General features: G+C 45.3%; 2 protein-coding genes across 5 annotated transcripts in view; both read right to left on the reverse strand.

Annotated features, from left to right (window-relative positions):
• LOC116834701 (diacylglycerol O-acyltransferase 2-like) overlaps positions 1–2,604 on the reverse strand; it is an 18,723-nt gene extending 16,119 nt beyond the window's left edge. Inside the window, exons 1-2 of one of the 2 annotated variants that reach the window (XM_075068749.1) lie at positions 2,548–2,604; positions 1,887–2,087 (exon numbers count right to left, since the gene is read on the reverse strand). In XM_075068749.1, coding sequence (XP_074924850.1) covers positions 1,887–1,926 — 40 coding nt within the window. In that variant the 5' untranslated portion in view covers positions 1,927–2,087; positions 2,548–2,604. Of the gene's footprint in view, positions 1–202; positions 1,060–1,886; positions 2,088–2,547 lie in introns of those variants that run through there. The other variant, XM_075068750.1, reaches the window with a different exon arrangement.
• Positions 2,605–6,830: 4,226 nt separating this feature from the next.
• IGBP1 (immunoglobulin binding protein 1) lies at positions 6,831–21,925 on the reverse strand. Of its 3 annotated transcripts, XM_032796980.2 has the most exons (7): positions 21,697–21,925; positions 19,915–20,226; positions 18,959–19,108; positions 16,894–17,089; positions 14,172–14,254; positions 8,891–9,003; positions 6,831–7,335 (listed from the first exon to the last, which is right to left on the reverse strand). In XM_032796980.2, the coding sequence occupies exons 1-7, from the start codon at positions 21,885–21,887 to the stop codon at positions 7,187–7,189; spliced, it is 1,194 nt and encodes a 397-aa protein (XP_032652871.1). In that variant the 5' UTR covers positions 21,888–21,925; the 3' UTR covers positions 6,831–7,186. The 3 variants fall into 3 exon arrangements, with proteins under 3 accessions (XP_032652871.1, XP_032652872.1, XP_032652873.1); XM_032796981.2 differs by lacking the exon at positions 18,959–19,108 and having other exon boundaries at positions 6,831–7,359; positions 21,697–21,923; XM_032796982.2 differs by lacking the exon at positions 18,959–19,108 and having other exon boundaries at positions 21,697–21,920.
• Between the last annotated feature and the right edge of the window lie 1,493 nt (positions 21,926–23,418).

Genomic DNA, 23,418 nt, shown 5'->3' on the forward strand with positions numbered 1-23,418 from the left:
GTATGGTATTTTCCTGTGCTCTTAGCATGGTTTCTTTAAAAAACTGCCAGCTCTCCTGGATACCCATCCCCTTCAGTTCAGCTTCCCAGGGAATCCTGCCCATCATTTCTCTAAGGGAGCTAAAATCCGCTTTTCTGAAATCCAGGGTTTGCGTTCTGCTCCTCTCCTTCCTTCCTTTGCACATACACTGAGCCCGCAGCACGTACACACACACAGGGCTGATTCCTCAGTGGCTGTCTCCAGTAGCCCAGGCTGACGACAGGTGCAGAAGATGAATACGAAGCTCAGAGCAGAGAGGGCAAGGCCCAGTGGGGCTCTTGTGCTGGGATGGGGATAAGGGTGTGCTGCTAGGTGAATGAAGCACATCCAAGGCCATTCCAAGATCCTGAGGGGAATGGAGCCTCCTCCAGAGTCTGGGGAGGAGTCTCCCTGGGCTTGTTCAGCCTCATAGGGAAGGAGTTTGGCAAAACATTCAAGTTTCAAAGCTGGCCAGACTCCCAAGGAGGCCAGATTCTGCACAAGGTTGGGGTCACTCTGCTGCATGCAAGGCAGCAGCCATTCTTCCTATAGATGTGTGCTGGGGAAGCCTGAGCTAGGAGTCATGGGAAGCAGGGGGCAAGTAGGCACCCAGCTAAAGCGTCCCAGCAGGCAGGAGCTTCTGAACTAGTGACAAACGAGTCTTAATGTGCAACGCTTATGGTCCTGTCCTGCAATGACTGATAAGGGGACCTCGCCGCTGCCCCCGGCCTTGATTCCTGAAAGAAGGAGTTCAACAGCACTAACTTGCTTCACTTCTCCTCCCCCCAGCTAACCTTGGTGAACGATTAACTCCCACTGATGGCACAGCAAACACACTGAGGGGCTTTTGATCCCTCCTCCCCTCTGGACTGGAGTCAGATTCCAAATTCCATGTGCACACCCATCCCCTCCTTGCCATGGAAGGGCTCAGTGTTTGTGTGAGGAATTTGAGCTAAGGTGTGAGAGCCTCCATGTGCCAAATGGCCCGTCCCACCAAGGCCTGACCACAAGGCAACTGGCTCACAGGGCACTCAGAGTTGCACAGAGCCACAGCTGGCCTTCCATGGCTGGGAAAATAACTTTGGCAGGTGTTCTAATTTTAACAGCCCCCAAGACATGTATCTACATAGCTAGAACAGAAGGGCCCCAGCATACATTGCTGTGCTGGATCAGAGGAAAGCCAGGAACAGGAGGTCACAGAAAAGTCACCAAATCCAGATTTGTGTCAGACCCATCCAGCTTTGGAGGTTCATCCCTTCCAGAGGCAAATCCAGATCATGGACAGGGCAGTGGAAATTAATGAATATGGGAGGTCTCATTGGGTTTGAATGCATTTGTTTTCTTCCCCAGAGCAGTTTACCAAGTTCTGTCAAATCCATTACTCATCCCTGATACACGCCAGACAGACTCCCGAATGTATCACATCAGATCCCAGAAATCTCATATCCCACAGTTCTGCCCTTAGTTGAGCGAGGGCCAAATCCAGTACATTTTACTCAGATTTACTTAGCTCTCACTCCTGTTAAAATCAGCGGGAATCTTTCCTGAGTTGCTAGATGCTTTCCTTTGATTTAGACTGCATGTCTGAATTAGCACTCAAGCAGGAAGAATTTGCTACCCTTTGCAGCCCCCTATTTTGGTGAATTACCTGATGCTCCTTTGCAATGTCAATTTCAGATAATTCATTCCTGCAAAGTAATTTGAGGGATTTGCGCCCTACTGCTGCTACATAACATTTATAAAAAGCCTTTCCCTTTTATTAAACAGCCTAAAACAAATATATAACAACAAATACTAAACAATTGACTAGAAACTGGCAAGTCTAGAGCATTATAAATAACTTCAAATACACTTTGCAATTTTCTTACCACTACGATTTTGGGAATAGGCTGCAATAATTGTTTTCATGTTGGTGACAAGTTCTCTCCCAGACTTTGGATCCGCAGGTTAAAAAGCAGGTTTGCAAATCTCAACCTGTGAAACTGAATGTGTGTCCAACTGCTTTGAAGCGCCACTGTCTGGCCCAAGGTAAACTGCCCACGTTGGAGGGGTGGACGACAAACCCTGCCCTTCATTTGAAAAAGCAAGAAGAAAACTCTGTGGTATTAAAAAGGAGGAGTTAGCAGAAGGTCCCAGGTGGCTGTTTCCATAAAGGATCCTGCACCCTTCACCCATTTACACAAATGTACACAATGCTGGATATTTTCATCAGAAGACTCTTGCCTGAGTCTGTCTTCCCCCCTGCATGGAATGGTACTTTCCTGGGCATATCACAAACTACTGCCCAGGTGTTAGTGGTGGGATTCTAATTAAAGGCAAGTTGAAAACGTGAAAGTCAAACTCAAATCATCATTTGTTAGAGGAAAGTAGCATTTGCCACACTGGCTTAGACTGTTAAATCCAGTAGCCGATAGCCAATATATTCAAGAACGCACAACTGCCTCACTCCCTTCTACGATGCACCTGGCAAATTGGTCAAGGCTTCACAGGGGAAAGGGTCCTTCCTGCTCACTGTAGCAGAGATTATACCTTGACGTAGAAGATCTGATTCCTTGTCCTAGGCATCCTTGACACTCTGAATGCTTTTCCTGTCACCCATCTCTTCCAAGTCTTACTGGAAATCAGACCAGAACCACAGAAGCAGAAAGATGACAGTCTGAAGCCAGAATCAGAATTCTGGGTTGTGGTATCCCAGGATTGATCCTACTCACACTGAAATCAATAGGAATCTTTCTACAGCCTTCTGGGTGCTGGAGTGGACTCCTAGGTATAGTATATAGTTATTGAAGGAGGATCCAGGCAATGCTATGTTAAGTGCTACAGAGTTGGGGTAAGATGTTCTGGGTCAGGCACTACATGAGGTTGCCACTGGATGTTCTCGCTCTCGGCTGTGCTCTGCTAGGTATTCAGCTGTTGCTGGTTGTTTAGGCAATCGAGTACCTAGCTGGACGCTTATTTTTCCCTCTTCTGCCTTACACTTTTCCGCAGTTTTCACAGACGTGGCACTGACCACATTGACAACAGCAGCATGGAGGAAGTGGCAGGTATGCAGAATCCTTCCTCCTAAAAAAATCTGCTTTTGTAAATTAGAGTGAATTTCAGTACTGAAGAAGAGAAGTTTCATGTTTGCTGTTAAAAAAAAAAAAAGGGCAAAAATATCTTGTAAACAGGCAAATTCTAACTTCAGAAGAATGGATGCCATTTTAACGATTACTTCTGCCAAAAGCTACATTCACCAATAGAAACAGAAAATGTGTGTGTCATATTCTCAAGCACTGATAAAAATACAAGCCTTTGCACATGAACATCTATCGCCAAAAGAGACCGCTCCAGCACCAAAACCACAATGTGTGTCAGAGGTTATATTTGGATTTTAAAAGGACTGAAGAAAAAAAAAAAGCATCACTGAGGAGGAATATTAGACTGTTGTGAGATAGGTAGTTGAGAGAAACTTGACAAACCAAGGAGAAAGTATGCATGCTGTACATTTGCTAATGATTACTTGGAATTTGTACCTATAGTTCTGAAGAAAGCTAGCACTAGGTTACTTTTTACCCTCTATTTGCTGCAGACTGGTTTGGATTTGAGAGCCTGTAAAACTTCTAGATTTTTATAGGTCACTAGTGTATATTCACTACAGACTGACTGATCTCCACCTCTAAATACAAGGTGTTAGCCTCACAGCTATTGCAGCCCAGTGCTTCCCTTGGACTAGGTTGTACGTAGAGATGAACCTCCAGCTAAGACTAGCTCCTTAAAGGGGTCTCGAGAAGTTGGGAAAAGGTATTGCATTTTGATCCTCTTTGCAAAATTACATCTAATCCTGGTAATTACAGATGAGATTTAAGAAATTAGCATCTTCTACCAAGTCAACACCATGCATTGTGAAGATTTAAACTTGTTTTTCCATGGCACATGCTAGGCTGCTCTAGCCTAAACAACTGGGACAGAGTTTTGTGTTCTACTTTGAAAGAGTCAGTCAAAAAGAACACTTACGTACCTTACAGTAACTGTGGTTCAAGAGGTTTTGTCCATATGGCTCCTTCTCTTGAGGCACATGCACCCCATACATGCAAGATCAGGTTCTTTTGGCCAGTAGCAGCCACTGGGGCAATTCCTGGGCCTTAGATGCCCTTATCCCACACCGAGGGCATAAAGAGTGAAGTGTGCCTAACTCTCCTCAGTTCCTTTGACAATAAGAATAGAAGTGTAGCACTCCTTAGCAGCAGCAAAAATGGTTGTGGAATCCATGTGGACAACCCATGCTGAAGAACCACCATTGCTGTAAGGGAGAGAACAGTTACTTTTTCAAGTATTTGTCCACATGGACCCCACTCTTGTCCTTTACAGGCTCTAACAATCCCTTGTTAATAGACATGATGAATCTATTAGGTATAGAAGGGTGCAGAATATCTAGTGACTTGTGTGACTTCTCTTCAATACTTCCAGTGGAACATTAAGGGTCTTGACCATACATTTTAGGTCTTGGAACGCGCTGAAGTCATTTTTTGGAAAAGGCACAGAGCAGTGGTTTTCAACTAGTGGTCCATTGACCCCTGGGGGTTCATAGGCTATGTCTAAGATTTCCAAAGGGGTCCACACCTTCATTTGAAGTTTTTAGGGGTCCGGAAATGAAAAAAAGGTTGAAAACCACTGACAGAGGGATTGACCACTTCATCAAAATTGCCACTAGGATCAATTGTTTCACCTCTCTCTCTAGGAGGTATGGTTGCACCAACTGACCTGGCTGGGAAGATCTATACTGCCTTTTAGGATAAGAGGATTTAACCCTAAAAGAGGGGGGAAAGGATGTTGGCTTGCAGGTATGTGGCTGCCTACCTCAGGACCATGACTCAACCATATGGATATTGGACTGATGGAGACAAAGGAGGATGCTAGGGACTTGCTCCCTGTGAGATACATGCCATCTCCTGTTTTAAGAGCAGTCTCAGCTCCACACTGGGAAGTAAGGGAAAGACTCAATGGAGGGGATGAGCAGAAGATAAGTCTCTACTGTGTCCTGATGGAGAAGATAATGAGGCTACTCCTTCTGGTGTGCTAGGGCACTCATGCATCCCTTCTGCCTAGGGTAGGGGAAGTAGATAGTTTCAAAGTCTCAACTGCTGACCAAAGGCCTAAGTAGTACTGATAACATGGGTACAACCCCGTTTTTCTAAACCCAACTAAACTACCTACAAGAGTCACAGAGAAGCAAACACTGCAAGGGTTCCACCCTGCTGCAGAAAGAAAGAATTAAGGAACAATTGAGCTTCCTCCATCCTTTATACCCTGGTACTGGAGGACACCTAGAGCGCAGACAGCCCCAACACACACTGTGACCAAAGAATTTCACTGTGTGCATGGGCCACGTGCTTGAAGCAGCAGAGACTCCAAGACACAGATGTTCAACTCTGGCAAACTGGGTTTGTCCGTGCACAGGGTTACTTTCTCATTAAAACTAGTTCTTAAGATCCCATTCTGAGTTTTTAGGTCAGCCAAAACAATACAGAGCCTCCTATATGGAGTGTAGAGATAAGGAAAGTCCAGGTGCAGCACTGACCATGTTGACAGCAGCAGCATGGAGGAAGTTGCAGGTATGCATAATCTTCCCTCCTAAAAAAATTGCTTTTGTAAATGAGAGTGAATTTCAGTACCCAGTACTGACCTCTCTCCACCAAGGCCTCTGCCAAGCAGGACCAGAACTCTGGCAACTTTTGGTACCAATTACTAGATATAAAGAATGAGCACTAAGCCTTTTTAAAAACCAGACTTCGTCCCAAAAAGGTAAGCAGAGACAGGAGATTAATTGGGCTCTGGTTGGAAATTCCAAGATGAACCTTGGAAATCAGAGGTGTCAAATACCTAATGGCATGCCTTGTACCCAGGACTGACCATGTTAGCAGCCAAGAAATTTAGCCAACAGCGTTAAGTCAAACAGTTGTAACAAGGCTTTCAGTAGCAGAACAGTTATAGAGTGGGTTCGGAAACCATTACTGATCCCTGACAAACATGCAAGGGGAGGAGGCAGTATAGGGCAGAGCTGCTGGTAAGCAAGTTCTCTTTTTATCCCTTCTCAGCCAGTACAGGATTATTCTTCCCTGCAGCATTTTCTTTTCTTTTTTACATTAAGTCTTCTATCTAAACTAGCTTAAACAATCCAAACAAGGAGCCTCCACCACACAGCTTGTCTCAATGAACAGCCTGAAATTTCCATTTAATATCACCTTATTTCTTAATTCTAGCCCCTGGCAGCCCCGTAAGTAGTTCTGGTCTCCCCTTGATATTTACCTTTATTTCAATTATTGGTCAGAAGTGGGTCTCAAGACACAGGCAGCTCTTTTGTATTCTCTAGAGAAGTGTTATAGCCACAAAGTCTCCATTTCGAATTTAAAGGGAGACTGCAGCAGTGCTGGAGACTGACATCCCTACTGTCGCAGCTGTATTGGGTCTTTTACCATTATTTAAAGCCAGTGTCCTTAAGATATCTTGCCTGTTTTACACGGAAAGACAGCATTTCTGTTAGCCACCTGGGGAAGAATAAAGATGTCTGACACTGGAAGCAGCGTCATCACTTGCTGGTTGCACAAGAGGCTCTTTGTAACTACAGCCCTTCACGAAAGATGAATCATATATTTATGAACTCCCCCTTCAGAGCCTCAACTGATAACTTACTCCTACAAATTGTTGTCTACACACTCACTTCCCATACTGTCCACCTGTACGCCACTGTCCAGGGCCCCAGAAGGGTACACCAGCATGATAAAGAAACATGGGCAGAGGATGAGGCCAGAAGCAAGAAACTACCTGGAGGATTAAGCAGCACAAGAAAATTTATTCTTTTAAAAATAGAGAAAAATAAATACAGCCATCAACAATACAAAGAGCCACTTTCAAATGAATAGGACTTTAGGAGGATCAGGGAAGTTTTGCTCTCAACCCTCAAGTAAAGGCCTCCCACTTGATGAAGCTTTGCCATATCATCACTCTATACAAGTGCACTCTCTGATATTTAACGTAAATCAAGACAAAATGTCCTGTTCACTCCCCTTCCACAGGTGAGCCCCCAGCAGAACCAAGGACCACCCTGCATATGTACAGCTATATACTCCCGCTATATCATGGAGTGCACTCAGTTGAGACTCTCCTGCCCTACTTATCCCTTCAACAGTCAGCCCATGTTCTTTCGGTTCCCATATCCCTTTGGGTGTGTGTCTTTCCAGTCTTCCCAGGCTCGAGTTTTCTGTAGAGTTTCCTCATCATCCTCTTCCACCTTCTTCTCCTGCTGCTCTTTCTGCAGCTCCTCTTCAGAAAGATCTGCTGATGGTCGAGAAAGAGAGTAAGCTACCACACAGGGAAACAGAAACAAATGAGAATCACCAGTCAAGTTCTCTGTAGTGATGTCTCCTGGAATATGATTTTTAAGAACAAAGGACTTGCCATATGGGATCATCCTAATGGTTCATCTAGATTGGTAGCCTGTCTGCTGCAAATGAAGGTGCAAGAAAGTCCACCGTGGCCAATTATGAAACACACCCATAGGGAAAGTGTCTTTCTTCCCCCTCCCCCCACCACCCCCAGTTAACGGCTGACTTATGCCCTGAAGCACAAAGGCTTATATCCTTTCTGTTCTTCTACTCAAATATAACTGTGGATATACTCAGTCATATAAGTGTCTAATCCTTTTTTTAATCCTGTTAGGCTCTTACTTCAGAGATGACGTGGCAGAGAGTTCCAGTGGTTAATGGGGGGGAGGGGGAGAAAAGAGTCCTCAGCAGTTTAGTACATTACTTTATAATTTATTTGCAGTAGTGCTGACAGTCCGGGGCCCCATGGTGCTAGTCATTTCAACAACTTACAGATATGTTCTCTGAGGCTGGGACTACCTTTCATTTTCATTAAGCGTTCCCTGTTTTTGTATTATGAGAATGGGTCCTCCCATTTACCCTTTGTGTACCCTTTACTCTCTTTGCATCTTGGGTTTTGTTTTTAAATAACTATTATATCCCCTTTTATTTCTCTCTTCTATTAGAAGAGGTACATGGTGCAGTTTAGAGAAGTCTCTCCAAAACCTTTCATCACTTTTGTGGCCCATATACAGACCCTTTGATTTCTGGTCAGCCCATCTCAAAAAAGATAAGAGTAAGTGTGTTCCGTTCTGATCTAAGAGAAGGTGTGCCCTGATCTATATTATGGCAATACGTTTTCAGTATTATTTTCCATCCAACTCTTTATACATCCTAACACTGTTTGCTTTTTGAACTGCTGCTGCATATTGAACAGGTGTTTTCATTGAGATGTCTGCAGTGACACTCAAATACCTTTCCTTAGTGGTTCCAGTTAATTAAGAATCCAGTTCTATGCATGATGAGTTCAAATGATTCCTTCTGAGGGACACTAGCTTACATTTCCCAACACTCATCTGTCATCGTGTTGCTCATTCAGCTAGGTTTGTTGGGTCCCTCTGAAGTTCCTTGCATTCTTCACTTTTTTCCCCTTCCTTTTGTTTTCTGTTTCAGGCAGTTTCAGAGCCATGGCAATATTTTGCCTGTCACCCTACTGCTACTTAGTTTTCTTAATAGACTCTTGTGACAGACTTTGAAGGACAACAGATTACAGCGTATCTGGATTTTCAAAAAGCATGCCTGTTCCTATTTTGTCAACAAGCTCACAGAACACTAGTAAATTAAGAAGTCAGATTTTTCCTTTACAAATGATATTTCAGCCTGTCTCCATCGTATTTTGTTTATCTGGTTGTTTTACAATTGTGTATAATTGTTTCAACCAATTTTCCTGACACTGCAATAATGCACACTGGTTTGTGATTCCTAGGATCATTAGCACCCCCATTTACATTTTCCTTACTGCTCCATACCTGCTGTTGTCAGGGGTTTGCCTTTGTCGGGCATGATGCCCTGTTTACAGCGCTGTTCGTACCAATCATTTACTGTCATCGTTGCAAGGCTAGGATAGCCAGCTCCTAACACCCTGAAGGAAGAAACAGATAGTTAACATATGGTCAAGTTAATCCTCCTGTTGCGGCCTCATATTGCAGGTACCCACAACACACCAAGACAACAGTCTTTCCAGGGCAACCCCAGCTTATCAAGCATATTCTCACCTCCCATTCAAGAGAATCTTTAGTCTGTTTAAACGAACCCTCGTGATTTGTACCGTCTATGTTACTTTTCCTGTTGAGAAAGAAATAAAATAAAAAGGGAAGCATGACCCTGTAAGTTCTATACAGATATTAACCTCCTTTTGGCCCATTTGGTAAAGGTAGGATTAGACCTAGAATCATTGACCAAAAAGCTCTTCCCTTATGATGCTGCAGTGCACAGAAAGTCATCTGCCTGGCTGATGTTCTTCCCATAAAGTGACTGCATTTCAGTGGTGATAGCTAATACATTTGCAAAGCTGTTGCATTTGCATGAGGAGCACTTGAAACACACAATTATAAAAATGATTAAGATGAGCTTAGATCCAGTCACATATCAAATTAACAAGACTGAGGATGTCATTCTGGGGCCAGAAGATAGTTAAGGACTTTAGAACAGAATGCCTTAGAATTCCATCCCTGCAAAGATCTCTGCTGTCATCTAGTTAAAGCAGCACAAATCATTCCAATTTCTCCACAGGCTTGACAACCAGAGTTTATAGTCTGATCTTTGTATTCAGGGTCTTTCTTCTGGATCCTTTGTGAACCACGAGGTCATCCTGACCACCAGATGATCAGAGATTCTTCTATCCCTCCTCAGAGCAAACTTCTTTCAGTTTTCTTGTAAACGAAAGGAAGTCCCAGCAAGGAACTATGTTCTGGAGTCCCACAGAAAGAGACAGAAGGGCCAGACAAGGCCACTTTGGTCATCACTCAGAACTTGATGAATTCTTCCCACCAGCATCTAATCTTCCCTGATCTTGATTCTGCAAGGATAGTGCCTCAGCCACCTTCTCAATGAGTCTGTTCCACTAATGCATTACTCTGACTTAGCTTTTTGATTCCACAGCTTCTGGCCATGGCTGCTTGCTCTACTGTCTTCTCAGGGTGTAACAACTCACAGCTTTGCTTTAAACTGCTCCCCAGAGAATAATTTAGACTTGCCTCCAGTCCACTGAAGATGTTTCTCTTTCTACAATGTATACTTTGTTCCTCTCCAGCTTGTTATGTGTTTTCCTCAGGCTCTTGGTCTGACAATATCCCAGGACTACCGAATCCTCATTGCTTCTGTTCATTATTAGGCTCATTGGTCAAAGTCAGGGTGTATACGATGCAGTCTCCTGCTGCTTTTAGCTCAGTTCCGTTTATTTGGCTTATTCATTTTTGCATCTAATGGCCATACTGAAGATCTGGCAACAATCCGTTTTATTTACTATATCAGTCAATGAAGAACACAGATTTGGATGCTTTCATTGATTTCCCTTTCCTACAGTCTTCACATTTAGTAACTTTACACACATAACCTTCCATCTCCTACAACGCCTGCTGTACTGTGTCACTGCCTCATCAAGATAATTTAAGCTCACTATGAACAGCAGAGGGGCAAGTACCAACCTCTGGAAACTTATTTTTTTTTAATTTTCCCCCTCAAATTGGACATTACAGGAATACTGCTATAAGGTTAGAAACGTCTCTTCCTCCATTTCCTGTCTTGTTCTGTCCCAAAGCCTGTAATGTGGCCTGGTGGGGTGTCATAAACAGATAGCTAAGGGTTAATGTTTCTTTTACCTGTAAAGGGTTAACACAGGGAACCAAACACCTGACAAGAGGACCAATCAGGAAACCGGATTTTTCAAAGCTTAAGGGAGGGAATTTGGGGGGCTGTTTCTTGGTCTTCGGGTCTTTGGTCTGTTCTGTGCTCTCTCAGCTATGAGAGGAATCTATTCAGTCCTTCTAATCTCCTGTTTTTCCCAGTTAAGTACAAAGGGTAGCAAAGGAGCAAAAGTATGAGTCTTTTAAATGGTTTTGCGTATTTGAATCTGTGTATCTGGCTGGTGAAGGTCTTTATGGGTATTTGGCTAATAAGTGTACTTTAAATTGATTGTTTTGGATAAGGCTGTTTATCCCTTTTCTATTGTTTATTCATTTTCTATAAGTTGAAAACCCTGTATCTTACCATCTAGATTACAGAGACTGTTATGCTAGCTATCTTTTTTCTTTTTTCTTATTAAAAGTTTTGCTTTTTAAGACGCTGTTGATCTTTTTTTTTTCTGTTGACCCACCAGAAATTGGTGGGGAGAAAGAAGACGGGGGAAGGGGAAAGACTGCTCTCGTGTTAACTCTCTAGCTGGTCCCAGGGCGGGAGAAGCTACGGGGAAGAGAGATAGAATCTTTTCTGTTTCCTTGTCTTTGGGTTTGTCTCTTTGTGGAAGAGAGGAAGACATGCTTCTTGGTATTGTGATGTAAAGAGGTTGCATCAGTAACTCTCAGGTTAGCCCAGAGAGGAAAATTCGGGTGGGAGAGAGGTGGGGGAATGGTTTATTGCCCTTTGTTGTAGACTCCTGTGCATCTGAGTCTTGGGGGCGTTCCCCAGGGAAAGTTTTGGGGGTACCGAGAGTGAGCCAAACACTGGAAATTGGCTGGTGGCAGCGATATCAGATCTAAGCTGGTAATTAAGCTTAGAGGGTTCATGCTAGCTTCTCAGGTTATGAACGCTAAGGTTCAAATCTGAGTAGGAAGCTATGACATGGGGTTATCAAAAAGGATAGAGAAACAGCAAACTGGTTGCATACTGCACTTTGCCATCTTCTGGGAGAGGGCTACTTCTATTCTGGAGTTTGCCACTATGGGCTTAATCCACACCCCCTGCCCCGCCGTGAACTCTGGATACATGCTGTTATTCTGCACAAAACAGTTGTAATCAACATCATCTCTGAGGATTTGGGGCTCAGCAGTTGCAGTTCAAGTCACTAATGGCTAGGAATGTCTAATATGTGTTACGATACGTATACCTATTTTGGGATACCTTACATTTATCCCGTAATGCTATGCAGGACTGTAGTGCCGCTCGGCTGCGGTGTGTCCCTCAGCAGGGCTGTGGGGTATCCCACCGCCTCGCTCTAGTTCGCCGGCCGCTGACTCTGCTGTCATGGGGAATAACGCACACTCGGTTAGGGAGGTTCAGACCCCGGGGCAGGGCTGAATCAATAGTCCGAAACCAGCCCAGGCCCTAGGTCAGGGCGGGGCAACAAACGCTGAGTCAGAATGCTCAGACCCTGAGCAGTACTCCTAGGCTTCGGCCTCCTCAGGCCAGGGGAAGGGGGAGTCTGCCACCCCGGAGTGGGGTGGCAGGGGGGACGCAGGCCCTCCCACTCCACTGCGTCCCAGCCCGGGGCCCTAGCAGCGGCCAAGACTCGCTGCTGTCAGCGGGGATCCTGACCACAACACACTGACATTGGCTTTGGCAGTGTTGCAGCCAGACTGGGGTCGGCTTCCCCCGGGCTACTTCCACACTCCCCCTCGTAGGGTCCCTGAGTCGTCGTAGCGTCACCGGCAGGCTCAAACATCATCGGTTCCTCTGGGTAAGTAGCCGATGGTAGCCTCAGCGGCTTCTCGGGGTAGCTGGCAAGAAGCAGGCTCGGCTCTTCCTCGGGGTAGCGGGCATGGGGCAGTCCCGGCCAGTCCTCCTCGGGGTAGCAAGCGCGGGGCAGGCTCAGCTGGCTGGGTGTGAGCTCTGGCTGGCAGCGGCCGCAGACGTCTGGCCCCTGCGATGGCTGGGCCTCGACTGAGCTCTGCAGGCGAGTTTTTATACTTCTGGGTCTGCGCCGTGATGTCTGAGAGGCGGGCGCAGGACCCAGCGGCTCCGCCCACGGTGGTGGTAGGGTAGGTTCGTTCCTCAGCAGGGCTGTGGGGTATCCCACTGCCTCGCAACAGGGACATAAACATGGTTTGTGCTGGAACTAGTGTATTTACATAGAGTTCAAGCCTACAGTAATTTGCTCTCCAATAACCTTACATCCACAGAGACCATCCCAGAAGTCTAAAAGGCAGAGACCTGCTCAGCTCTTAGGACCCTTGAAGCAGCACCCATTCACCCCAAAGGATAAGGATGGACGACACGTCTAGATACATGCTTGCTGTAGTCCACCTAGCAACTAGGAACCAAGCTCAGAATCCAGTCCTTTACTTAGCTAAACAAACACATTTTAAGATCCCAACAAAGGCCATACTGTGAACATGGCAAAAAGCTTAGGCACAGGATGGTGACAAAAGACCTGGCAACTATACTCTTTCCGATACAATTATCTGGTAGGTATACAAATACAAAATCCTGAATCCATTCAGTACACTTCCTATTAACAGCTGGAATTAAGGAGTTGTGTGTGTTTCTCAAGAAACACAGCAGACCTCTCTAGTAGATAACATCTTGCTTCCCTATCAAGGTTATTTATTTTGGCTATATGACAGTCTTCTCCTGAGTTTGCCATTAGACTGATGGACAGACTGCTTCTGAAGTCACAGCTTTCATTGGCTCTAACACACTGACATGTCACATTAGAGACTGGCATTGACAAACTACAACAGAGTTACCCAGATCCTTTGAGCACAAACATGCACCTCACTCATATGGATAGATCCAAAATCTCAAGCTTTGCAGGAGTAAAATTTCCTTTAAACATAGGACGAAAAGGGAATGTAACAAAGGTGGAGAAAAGAGCAGCTTAGTGGGCCAAGTCAGACTGCCTATTAGCCACCAACCTTTCCTTTTTTGGCTCTGTTTCAAGCTCTAGATTGATAAAGGAAGTGCTAAGAGACTCTCTGCTTGATTAACAACCATGATGCTGCTATGACACATTGAGGGCTCAGAGAGGGGCAAAAGAAGCCTTGCCAGCTGGGAACTCTCCCCAGTTAACCAAATATAAAGAAAACAAACCATAGATATGGTGGTACTCTTGGATCAGTGCACTCCACAGAGAGATGCTAGGACAGCATATTGGAGCATGATGGTAGAGGGGAAATAAAAGGAAAGGAAAAGTGGGAAGAGGTATCTTACAGGTTCCCACCCCACCACATACGATAAAAGCCATCCTGATGTGGTGCAGGTATTGAAGAAATATTTTCTTTGGACATGGAAGAATTCTCTGAGCCCAGCTTAGCCTTTTGTAAACACAAGTGCCATATGACAGATTGCATTTAACATTATTATGGTTCAACATACTTAGCCTGCATAGCGTCTCGGGTGAGAATGAAAGGTTTCATTGCAGTCCTGGGACGTTGAGAAGTCTGAGGAGGTGCTAAAGCCTTGAGATAGGAAACAAAAAGCAAAGAGAAGATTTACCTTCAGAATAACCTCCCGTGCATCCCCCTCCATGTCCTCAAGTGCAGAGCATGAGAAGAGCGCCACCTCTGCAGTCAGAGAAACATACTGAGGGTACGTCTACACTGCAGCTGGGAGGTGTGATTCCCAGTGAGGAGAGAGACTTGTGCTAGCTCTGTTTGAGATAGTGTGCTAAAAACAGCAGGATGGATGTTGTGGCACAGGCAGTGGCTCAGGCTTCCTGCCTGAGTCTAAGACCACCTGATTCCCTGTGTTGAAGTACAGATGGCTAGCCTGAGCCACCATCTGTCCCACAATGACCACACTGCTGTTTTTAGCATACTTACTCGAGCAGACCCAAGTGCACTTATCTACTGGTGATGGGAATCACGCGCCAGCTGCAACGTAGACATACCATGAGTCTGACAAGTTCCGGCCTTAACCCATGCTACGTCATAAACTTCCTAGGTGAGCTTCAGCATGTGACGTTACTTCCCCGTGCCTCAGGCACTCCTGTCCTGGGTGAAAGCAAGCAGCTGATAAAACATGAGGCAGCTGCAGTTGAGCTAGACTAACATGGAGGAAAAAAACAAGAACAGTTATTTCTCCCAGAGACCAAACACGGCACATCTGCCACTCAGCTAATCCTATCACGAACAGTAATTCTACCACCTCAAAGCACTGCAGATGAGCAGAGCGCTGTCACCCCAGCTGACAGTGCTACAGAGACAGGTCACTGAAATGCACAAAACAAGCTTATGTCCCAAATAAAGCTGGAATATTTTATGCAATATCCATTTAATGTGTTTCTAGTACTAGACATTTTAAGTGAACAGCACTGCTAACACAGAGAAGGACCGGGATACAATACACGAAGATCTGGATGACCTTGTAAACTGGAGTAATAGTAATAGGATGAAATTTAATAGTGAAAAGTGCAAGGTCATGCACTTAGGGATTAATAATAAGAATTTTAGATATACATGGGACACATCAGTTGGAAACAACAGAGGAGGAGAAGGACCTTGGAGATATGGTTAATCGGCAGGATGACTCATGAGCCACCATGCGATAGGCCGTTAAAAAAGCAATGGGGTTTTAGGGTGCATCAGGCGAGGTATTTCCAGCAAAGATAAGGTGGTGTTATTTACGCATTGTATAAGGTACTGGTGAGACCTCACCTGGAATACTGGTGCAGTGTCTGGGTCTCCAATGTTTAAGAAGGATGAATTCAAACTGGGGAACCAGTGTCAGAAGACGGGCTACTAGGATGATCTGAGGGATGGAAAACCTGCCTTATAAAAGGAAGACTCAAGACTTGGCTTGTTGTTAGCCTAGGCCAAAAGAAGGCTGGCAAGGGGATATGCTTGCTCTATATAAATATTCAGGGGGATTAACATTAGGGAGGGAGAGGAATTAAATTATAAGCTTAGTACTAATGTAGAAACACAAGGAACAAATGGGTACAAACTCGGATATAGGAAGTTTGACTGAAATTAGAACGAAAGTTTTAACCATTAGAGGGATGAAGTTCCTCGAACAGGCCTTCCGAGGGGAGTAGTGGGCAAAAAGGACATATCTGGCTTTAAGACTAAGCTTGATCAAGTTTTATGGAAGGGATGGTAATGATAGGATAGTTTAATTTTGGCAATTGATCTGGATTATCAGGAGATAAGGTCTGCTCAGATGGCTGTGATGGGATGTTGGATGGGATGGGATGGGATGGGATCTGAGTTATGCAGAGAATGTCTTTCCTGAGTTTGCTGGCTGGTGAGTCTTGCCCACATGCTCAGGGTTTAATGATCACTATATTTTGGGTCGGCGAAGGACATTTTCCTCTAGGGCAGATTGGCAGAGGCCGGGAGGTTTTTCGCCTTCCTCTGCAGGCATGGGGCCATAGGTCACTTGCTGGTGACCCTCTGCAGCTTGAGGTCTTCAAATCAGAATTTGAAGACTTCAATAACTTGGACATAGGTTAGGGGTTGTTATAGAAGTGGATGGGTAGGGTTCTGTGGCCTGCTTTGTGCAGGAGGTCAGACTAGATGATCATATTGGTCCCTTCTCACCTATGAGTCTAAGCTTGAACTCTTGAAAACAGCATCATTCTGTGTGATACAGATGTTGCATTTGCTGACGGGGCTTTTACTGTTTAACAGGGTCACTCCTTTCAGATGATACCTGGACATTCTGAAAGCCAAGACTGCATGCTTAAAAGATCACTGGATTATTATTTTAACTGTGGGAGATTTATTATTTTAAGAGCGAGGGACTGACAATCTGGCACAGTGTAGAGAAACAGGGCAAACCTGCTCCAGCAATCTTTACTGTACTTCTAATCTGATGTGCAACACTTTGCTGTTTCATGCCTTGACTGCCCACAACTAGAAAAGGTCATGCCAGATTTGGTCCTGGTTTGTTAATACAGACAAATATCTATTAGGCATTAAACGGAGACCCCTCCATTCATTTCACTTGTGATCTATGTAGAATTTTAACCCATGACTTCACATATGAAGCTCTGCCATTGAAACCATCTGATAATCTTTCATTTTGTTTCAGGCTCACCAATGTCAGTCATCAACCTAAACGACCCACACCCCATGACATATCCCAAATCTCATACCTGTTTTAGTGCATTCCTTCCTCTCAAAATCACCATTTCCTGGTCAATGCTCTCTATTTCCTCCAGGCTTGTTGTGATCCACCTCTGGATTTGCAGCATGTAGAATTCCCGTATCTGTTCCTCCTCTGCCTGGCCACTCTCCAAATAAGATTTCACAGAGGCCAATCTATTCTCCACCTCCTTCTTCTGCTTGTATCTGCCTCAGGGAGGGAGAGACAGGACCATTTAAGGAGTGTCTTTCAAACAACTTTAACAGATAGTATTCTGACACAGCTGACAGTACAGCAAAGAGTTCAGGATGTTGTCACAGGGTGGATCACACTGTGTTAGAGAAATTACCTTTTGGAACAAGTAGCTCTGAAGTTCAGAATTAGAACACATCCCAACAGAACTACAGCAGTGGCTTACAGGGAAAAGTCAAGCAATATATTTCAATACAAATCAACACCTTATGGCCAGCCCACTCTCTGGAGACCATCAGCAAAGTGCCCCACAAACTATAGTTTGAGAACCCTAACATGGAGTACAAGGACACTCTTCCCATACTAATCACTACTAATCAGCATCCAGCAAGTGGCTTTATCTTCTTGACTAAAGGCCTTCCCTTTCCCCTGTAAGGCTACTGAGAATATATAAACAGTCACATGCATATAGCACAATACAAGAGGGAAATCTGCTACAGTCTCCCTTTCCTCTCCCCTTCACTTTGTCTGATTATGATCCTTCTTTCACGTGTCAGATCAAGTTTAGATTATATGGTCTTTGGAGCAAGCATGGGATCTTCACCTGTTTTTGTGAGGTGCCTAATACAATTTTTGGAACTCAAAAAAAAAAAAATACAAAAGGGCAGTTTTGATGGCTCATTGCTGCAGTGTGGGTAAGAACAGACCTTAGCAGCAGGTATACCTTATTTAACAGCAAAGCGGAGATATTTCAAACAAGAGGCTGGCCGAGATGCCAAAGAGCTTGCTGACCATTAACGAAAACCAGAGGTACAATTTTAAAGTGGGTATAGTGCCATCTTAAGGAAACTAGCTCTTTAAAGAGAAAAGTCATGCTGACAGGGTGTGTGAATAACTGCAAATAAGGGAGTACTTAACACCCAGGAGCTTCTCCAACAATAGCCACAATGGGTACCTGGTGGAAAAACCAGACAGAAAAAACCACCCATGGTGCATAAAATATTCCAGCAAAGATCATTTGCTTTTTCTCAAGTAAATTTTATTTACGGTAGAAGCTGTGCTAAAGCCACCTATGCATAGAATAGATAGTGCATGGGCACAGGTAATGAAATTCCCACACACAATACAACCAATACTCCTAATGGAGGGATTACCTGAAGGAAAGGGGCACTCAAACTTCATGGCCTAAAATCTTTAGTGCCCCTGCTGAGAGACCACCAACATGAGAGCTAATTAAACCCGTCTCAGGAAATAAAGATATCAGAGAAGATCCTATAGGATGCAGTAATTCCTGGCTAGACAGAGATCTGGGCTTCAAAGTCTGAATCCTTGAGTTCAAAGTGCAAAAGGATATCTGAACTAGAAAACAGGGGAGCTGTTTTATTACTTTATGGGATTATTATTTAAATCAAATATGCTTCTACGGCTAGCCCCTTATGTCCAGTTTCAGTGATTAACAAACTCAACTAGGGAATCTTTCTGGGGTCCCCAGAATAAAACATTAAGAACCAAGGAGAGAGTAACTAAGGGGGTTGGAAGGGTAGATCATTCAGGAGAATCTCTTACTAAATTCAATACTGAGCGGCTGGAGAAGCATCAAGTTAAGCAACAGAAGGACCAGACCTTCAACTTCCCTCCTGGAGCAGTATAAGGGAAGTGATCCCATCCAAGCGACCTTTATACTTTGAAGTAGGACAATCCTCTTCAAATAAGTTACTCCAAGGACACCACATGTTTTATTACTATTCCCCAGACTCTAGAATTCTACCACATTCCTTCCAGTTACAGTTGAGGGCCTCCATGCACTTGGGGTGATGGAGGGTGAGGGGGAAGGAGGAGGCAAGAACATGCAGGTCTGGAATATAAAGAAGAGTGCCATTCACCTGAATGGAGGTGTACTGGTGAATCCACATAAGAAAATCTTGCCCAGCCTGTGTGAACTATGCTTGTCTTTATCGAAGTCAACATGATTCCTCACTCCTGACATCAAGGCAACTTCCCAGATTAGACTGCAGCTTGCCCTTGAACAGAATCTAGAGAAGATGCTGCCTCCCCCCACCCCCCCATATACATATTGCTGCCAACAACCTTGGTCTCATAGCAAGAAGAGACCTTATATGTACATTATATCTTATTATATAATTTGAAAAATAGGTATTGTTTAAATTGTTGCACTAAAGCTTATGCTGAAGAAGAGGTAGCAGTACTGAGGACTTTGATAAGTGTATGGTGTTTTTCCTCTCACATTAAAAAGGCTTTGGAGACAACTGGATCAGTGAAATGATACTATTTTACCACCCCAAATCCATTTATCTTAGAATATGAACTCTTTGGGGCTGGGACCATGTGTTGGTATGCAGCTCGGTGGGTCAGTAAGTTTGGCCACGCCTGAAATAGAGGCTCTGGTAATATTTCTTTTCCTCTCATTTACAACTTCAGGCTCCAATCTGGTAAATCCTGCACAAATGGTTCCTCTCTGTGCAAGATGGGGTCTTAGTTACCTGAGTGATTACAACTACTGAACAGAAGTTGTAATCAACACGCCTATTAATGAATGCTATAGTAAATCAAGGGCTCTCCTGCCCAAGGAGAACTTTATAGCATTAAATGATACCTATAGTGAATATCTTGAAAACTAGAATGCATATTATTTAATAAATGGATGATAAACTGTTTTTTCACTTTAACTACAATTCAAGCTATTCTCTTTACCATTTTATATTCTTCATTTCTATATCATCTACTGCACATTTTGTACTATGAAATATTCTACTTTTCCACCCCTAATTTTGTATCTGCAACTGCTTTAAGGTGGGGGGGGGGCGGGAGGAAGACCTACCTTTCAATTTTTGCTTGTCTACTAGATGCCATGGCCACCAGACTGGACTGTCTGCCAGCTGGGCCAGCCCCGGAAGTACTCTCTGTAGGCTCATTTTCATTAGGACTCTCTGGCGTTGGTGGAAGGTGGAACTTGCCAATCTGGTAGTTCTTACAGAGCTTCAGGAAGTCCAGGAAGTGGGCACGAGCACTCTGCAAGTGCTCCAGACGCTTGCTGAGATTGACCTGTTTCATGGTGAGGGCTCCCAACAAAGCAGGTAACAGCAGATACTTCAGGTCAGCAGATGCAATCTCCTCCAAGTCTTCATTTTGGCTGAAAGAGAAATAAGATCTTCTTGTACCTCTGCCCTATTGGGTTCACACCTATGGCATGTATAGGAAGAGCTGTAATCTCCACATCTCTGCCATGGGAAGAGGACCAAAAGGAAGGGATGGATGGAACACATTTCCTCAGCTGAAGACAGCTCCTGGAGTGCGAGCTCTGAAGTCTTGTCTAAACTAGGATAAAAGACGGGTTTTTAAAATGTGTTAGCTAATATTTTATATCACCATAGCTTTTATCTTAGCCTAGACAAGGCCCCAGATAGAGCAGTAATACTCACAACTTACAATGCTCTTTAGCAATTGGTTTAGGTCTTTCTGCATCACCTATTCTATGGATTGTTATGCGCTTCTAAAATAGTTGTAGACCAGCCCATTGATTAATGGGGGCCAGTTTTAATTCTCTAATTTGATCTCTTGCTAACAGGACCAGCAAGAAAATAGATGCAGGATGCTTAGCACTTAGGTGATGGAGCACTTCATGTCACTATGAAGCAATTCCTCTGATAGACCAAGCTGCAGAACTGATGGGCTATGAAAGCCAATGCCCCTCATCTGCAATGTGGTGGCGACATTCCAGGGTAGTTTCTCCTTGGGGGGGGGTAGGAGGGGGGTCAGGCTCCGAAAAATAAAGTAGTATAAAACTAGTATGTAGCTTTTTGCTTCTCTATCAAGAATGTTGTCCATGGTTTTTTTAAATATTGCACTTTATGAAGTTGAGCAAATATACACATCTTATCATTTTGCATAAAGTCAAATCTGTTCTGACATGCTTTGAAATGCTTCGGTATCTTCTGTAAAACTTAACCACTAAACTGCCACAGAGGAGTTCTCTCTCATCTACCACAAACAGTATATCTGGGATTTTCATTCATACTCTCTGCTTGGAAACTATATTTACCGGAGAAGCAGGATTCAGTGATCCGGACATTGGGAGTCCCAAATCCTAACCAAAGCTCTGCAGCTAACTCTCCATAATCTTGCCTCTATTAAGGATATTTTGCAAACCCTTTTCACTGCTAGTGGCACCAGTTCAGGTTCCTACCCCAGCCAGAGTCCCGGTGTAAGGGAGCTGCTTCCTATCGGGGACATTTTAAGATCTGGGAAGGGTTCAGTGATGTGGGGCTTCAAACACCCACGGCCTGTCTAAACCTGCGCTCCCAGCACCGACAGCAGGCTCCGAGACTGACCGCCCGGGCCACCCAAGCGACATGCAGCAGGCTCGTCCACCGAGTGCGCGGACCGAGGTAGCCTGACTGGTTGGTCGGGTCCGCAGAGCCCGGGGCCAGGCCGGCTACCTAGGGGAAGGGGCCGCGGAGCCCGGGGAAAGGGGGGCAGGGCCGGACCGGCTGCCTGGGGGAAGGGGCCGCGGGGCCGGTTGCCGGGGAAGGGGCGCCGAGCCCGGGAAAAGGGGGGCGCGGCCTAAAGCCTCCACCCCCGAAGGGGCAGCTCGGCCGCGCACCTGAAGAGGTCGAGCTGCGCTACGCCGCGGGCTGCCTGCTGCAGGAGGTCGAGCCCCCGCCGGACCTTGTCCTGGAGCGCCGGAGCCCCAGAGGAGGGCTCGGTACTGGCTTCCACCTCCTCCAGGAGCCGCCAGCCCGATTCCAGCAGTTCGGGGAGACGCGGTGTTGTCTCTGCTGTCCCGGCCGCCATCTTGGGAAGGTGCGCGGGGCCGATGCGCAACTCCTGCCGGGAGCGGCAAAGGCGCGCCCGGCCGCCATATTAGTAGAGGCAGCCGTGAACTGACGCGCCCGTTCGCCATCTTGGTCGACGAAACGAAGCGAGTTGCGCGGAGGCCTCGGGGCTTGAGGCAGATCCCGGAAAGTCTCCTCGTGGGCGGGAGCTCGGGGGACCCCAGGCAGCCCCGGCTGAGGTACCTAGGCTGGCGCGCCTCTGGCACCAACGGTGGCCTAGCACCGCACAAAGGCCAAAGGGCGCCTGCTGAGCCTGGTTTCCAGGTGTTGCAGGCGCGGGTGCCTCGGGCTGGGCCGGCGGAAAGTGGGAGTCTAAACCTGCGCTCCCAGCACCGACAGCAGGCTCCGAGCCTGACCGCCCGGGCCACCCAAGCGACATGCAGTGGGAGCCAGCGTGGCAGGACACCTGGGTTCCATGGCCAGCTGTGCCCAGGCTGGCGTGTGCCACAGGCATGTCCATTCTCACTGTGCCTTAGTCTTGGTAGTTGTAAATTGAGGACAGTGCTCACATGTCTCTGTATGTGTGTGAACTTGTTAATGGCTGGTGCACTGGGAGGCCGGGGCACGGCATGCTATAGAGACAGGCATGGGATTGTCTGTAAAAGTGAACTTGGTGCTGAGCCGGCTGTAGCAAAACACAGTGACATTGGACTTACCAGACTCATCACTAATGCCCCTCCATGGACTGCAACAAATACCTAAACCATCCCTGTCAATTCATAGGAAACACGTGTGTCAGCCTTGATCAACTCCACTGGAATGTATTACTGTTAATTGTATAGTGGTTGAGCAAACTGCCTGACTCTACAGTTCTACAAAGCCTCCAGGAAAACATGTATGTTACCTTTCTTTACCTATGAATTCCTTATAGGAGCAGCAGCAAAAAGAGGACTGTCTTTCCTTAACTTAGTTTTTATTAAAACCCCGTGACCATCTTCACACTTGAAAAATCTAACATGCTAACGACTTTGGATTGCTACCATATGCCTGTAACACATCTCATATTGGCACATGACATTGCTTTCCACAATCCACAGACTATCTTTAGAAGAGAAATGATCAATAAAATGAGGTTAGTCAAAAATGCCCTAAAGCTAAAAGTGAAATAAAATCCTTAGAGGTGGCTGGGATGCTATTAAGAAAACACAATAATGGAATCTCAGAAGAGATGTGTACTGCTGGATAAAAAAGGAACCAGGAAGCACGGAGGAAACCAGTATAGCTAAAAGGCCAAAGTTTGAGAGGCTATTTAACCAAACAGAAATCCTTCAAAATCTGTAAGTCTGTCCATCATGAGCCCAAGAAACAGGAGCATAAATTATTGCAGGCAATAAGCAATAGCGAAGTTAGAAGGGTGAAAATGGAGTTTGAAGAACAAATAGCTAAAGAATCTAATTTGTTTTAATACCTTATATCAGAAGCAGGAAGCCTGAGGCTATGTCTATGCTACAGTCTTAAATTGACTTGTGTTAGGTTGACTTATAGCCACT

Source organism: Chelonoidis abingdonii, chromosome 8 (genome assembly GCF_003597395.2).
Source record: "Chelonoidis abingdonii isolate Lonesome George chromosome 8, CheloAbing_2.0, whole genome shotgun sequence".
Classification (NCBI taxonomy): domain Eukaryota; kingdom Metazoa; phylum Chordata; order Testudines; family Testudinidae; genus Chelonoidis; species Chelonoidis abingdonii.

Coding starts and splice junctions, on each gene's coding strand:
- IGBP1 (XM_032796980.2), bottom strand. CDS start 21,887: ATGGCGGCCGGGACAGCAGAGACAACACCGCGTCTCCCCGAACTGCTG. Junction 19,109..19,914: donor AGACAAGCAAAAATTGAAAG/GTAGGTCTTCCT, acceptor CATCTTCTCTAG/ATTCTGTTCAAGGGCAAGCT. Junction 17,090..18,958: donor ACCAGTACACCTCCATTCAG/GTGAATGGCACT, acceptor TCCCTGAGGCAG/ATACAAGCAGAAGAAGGAGG.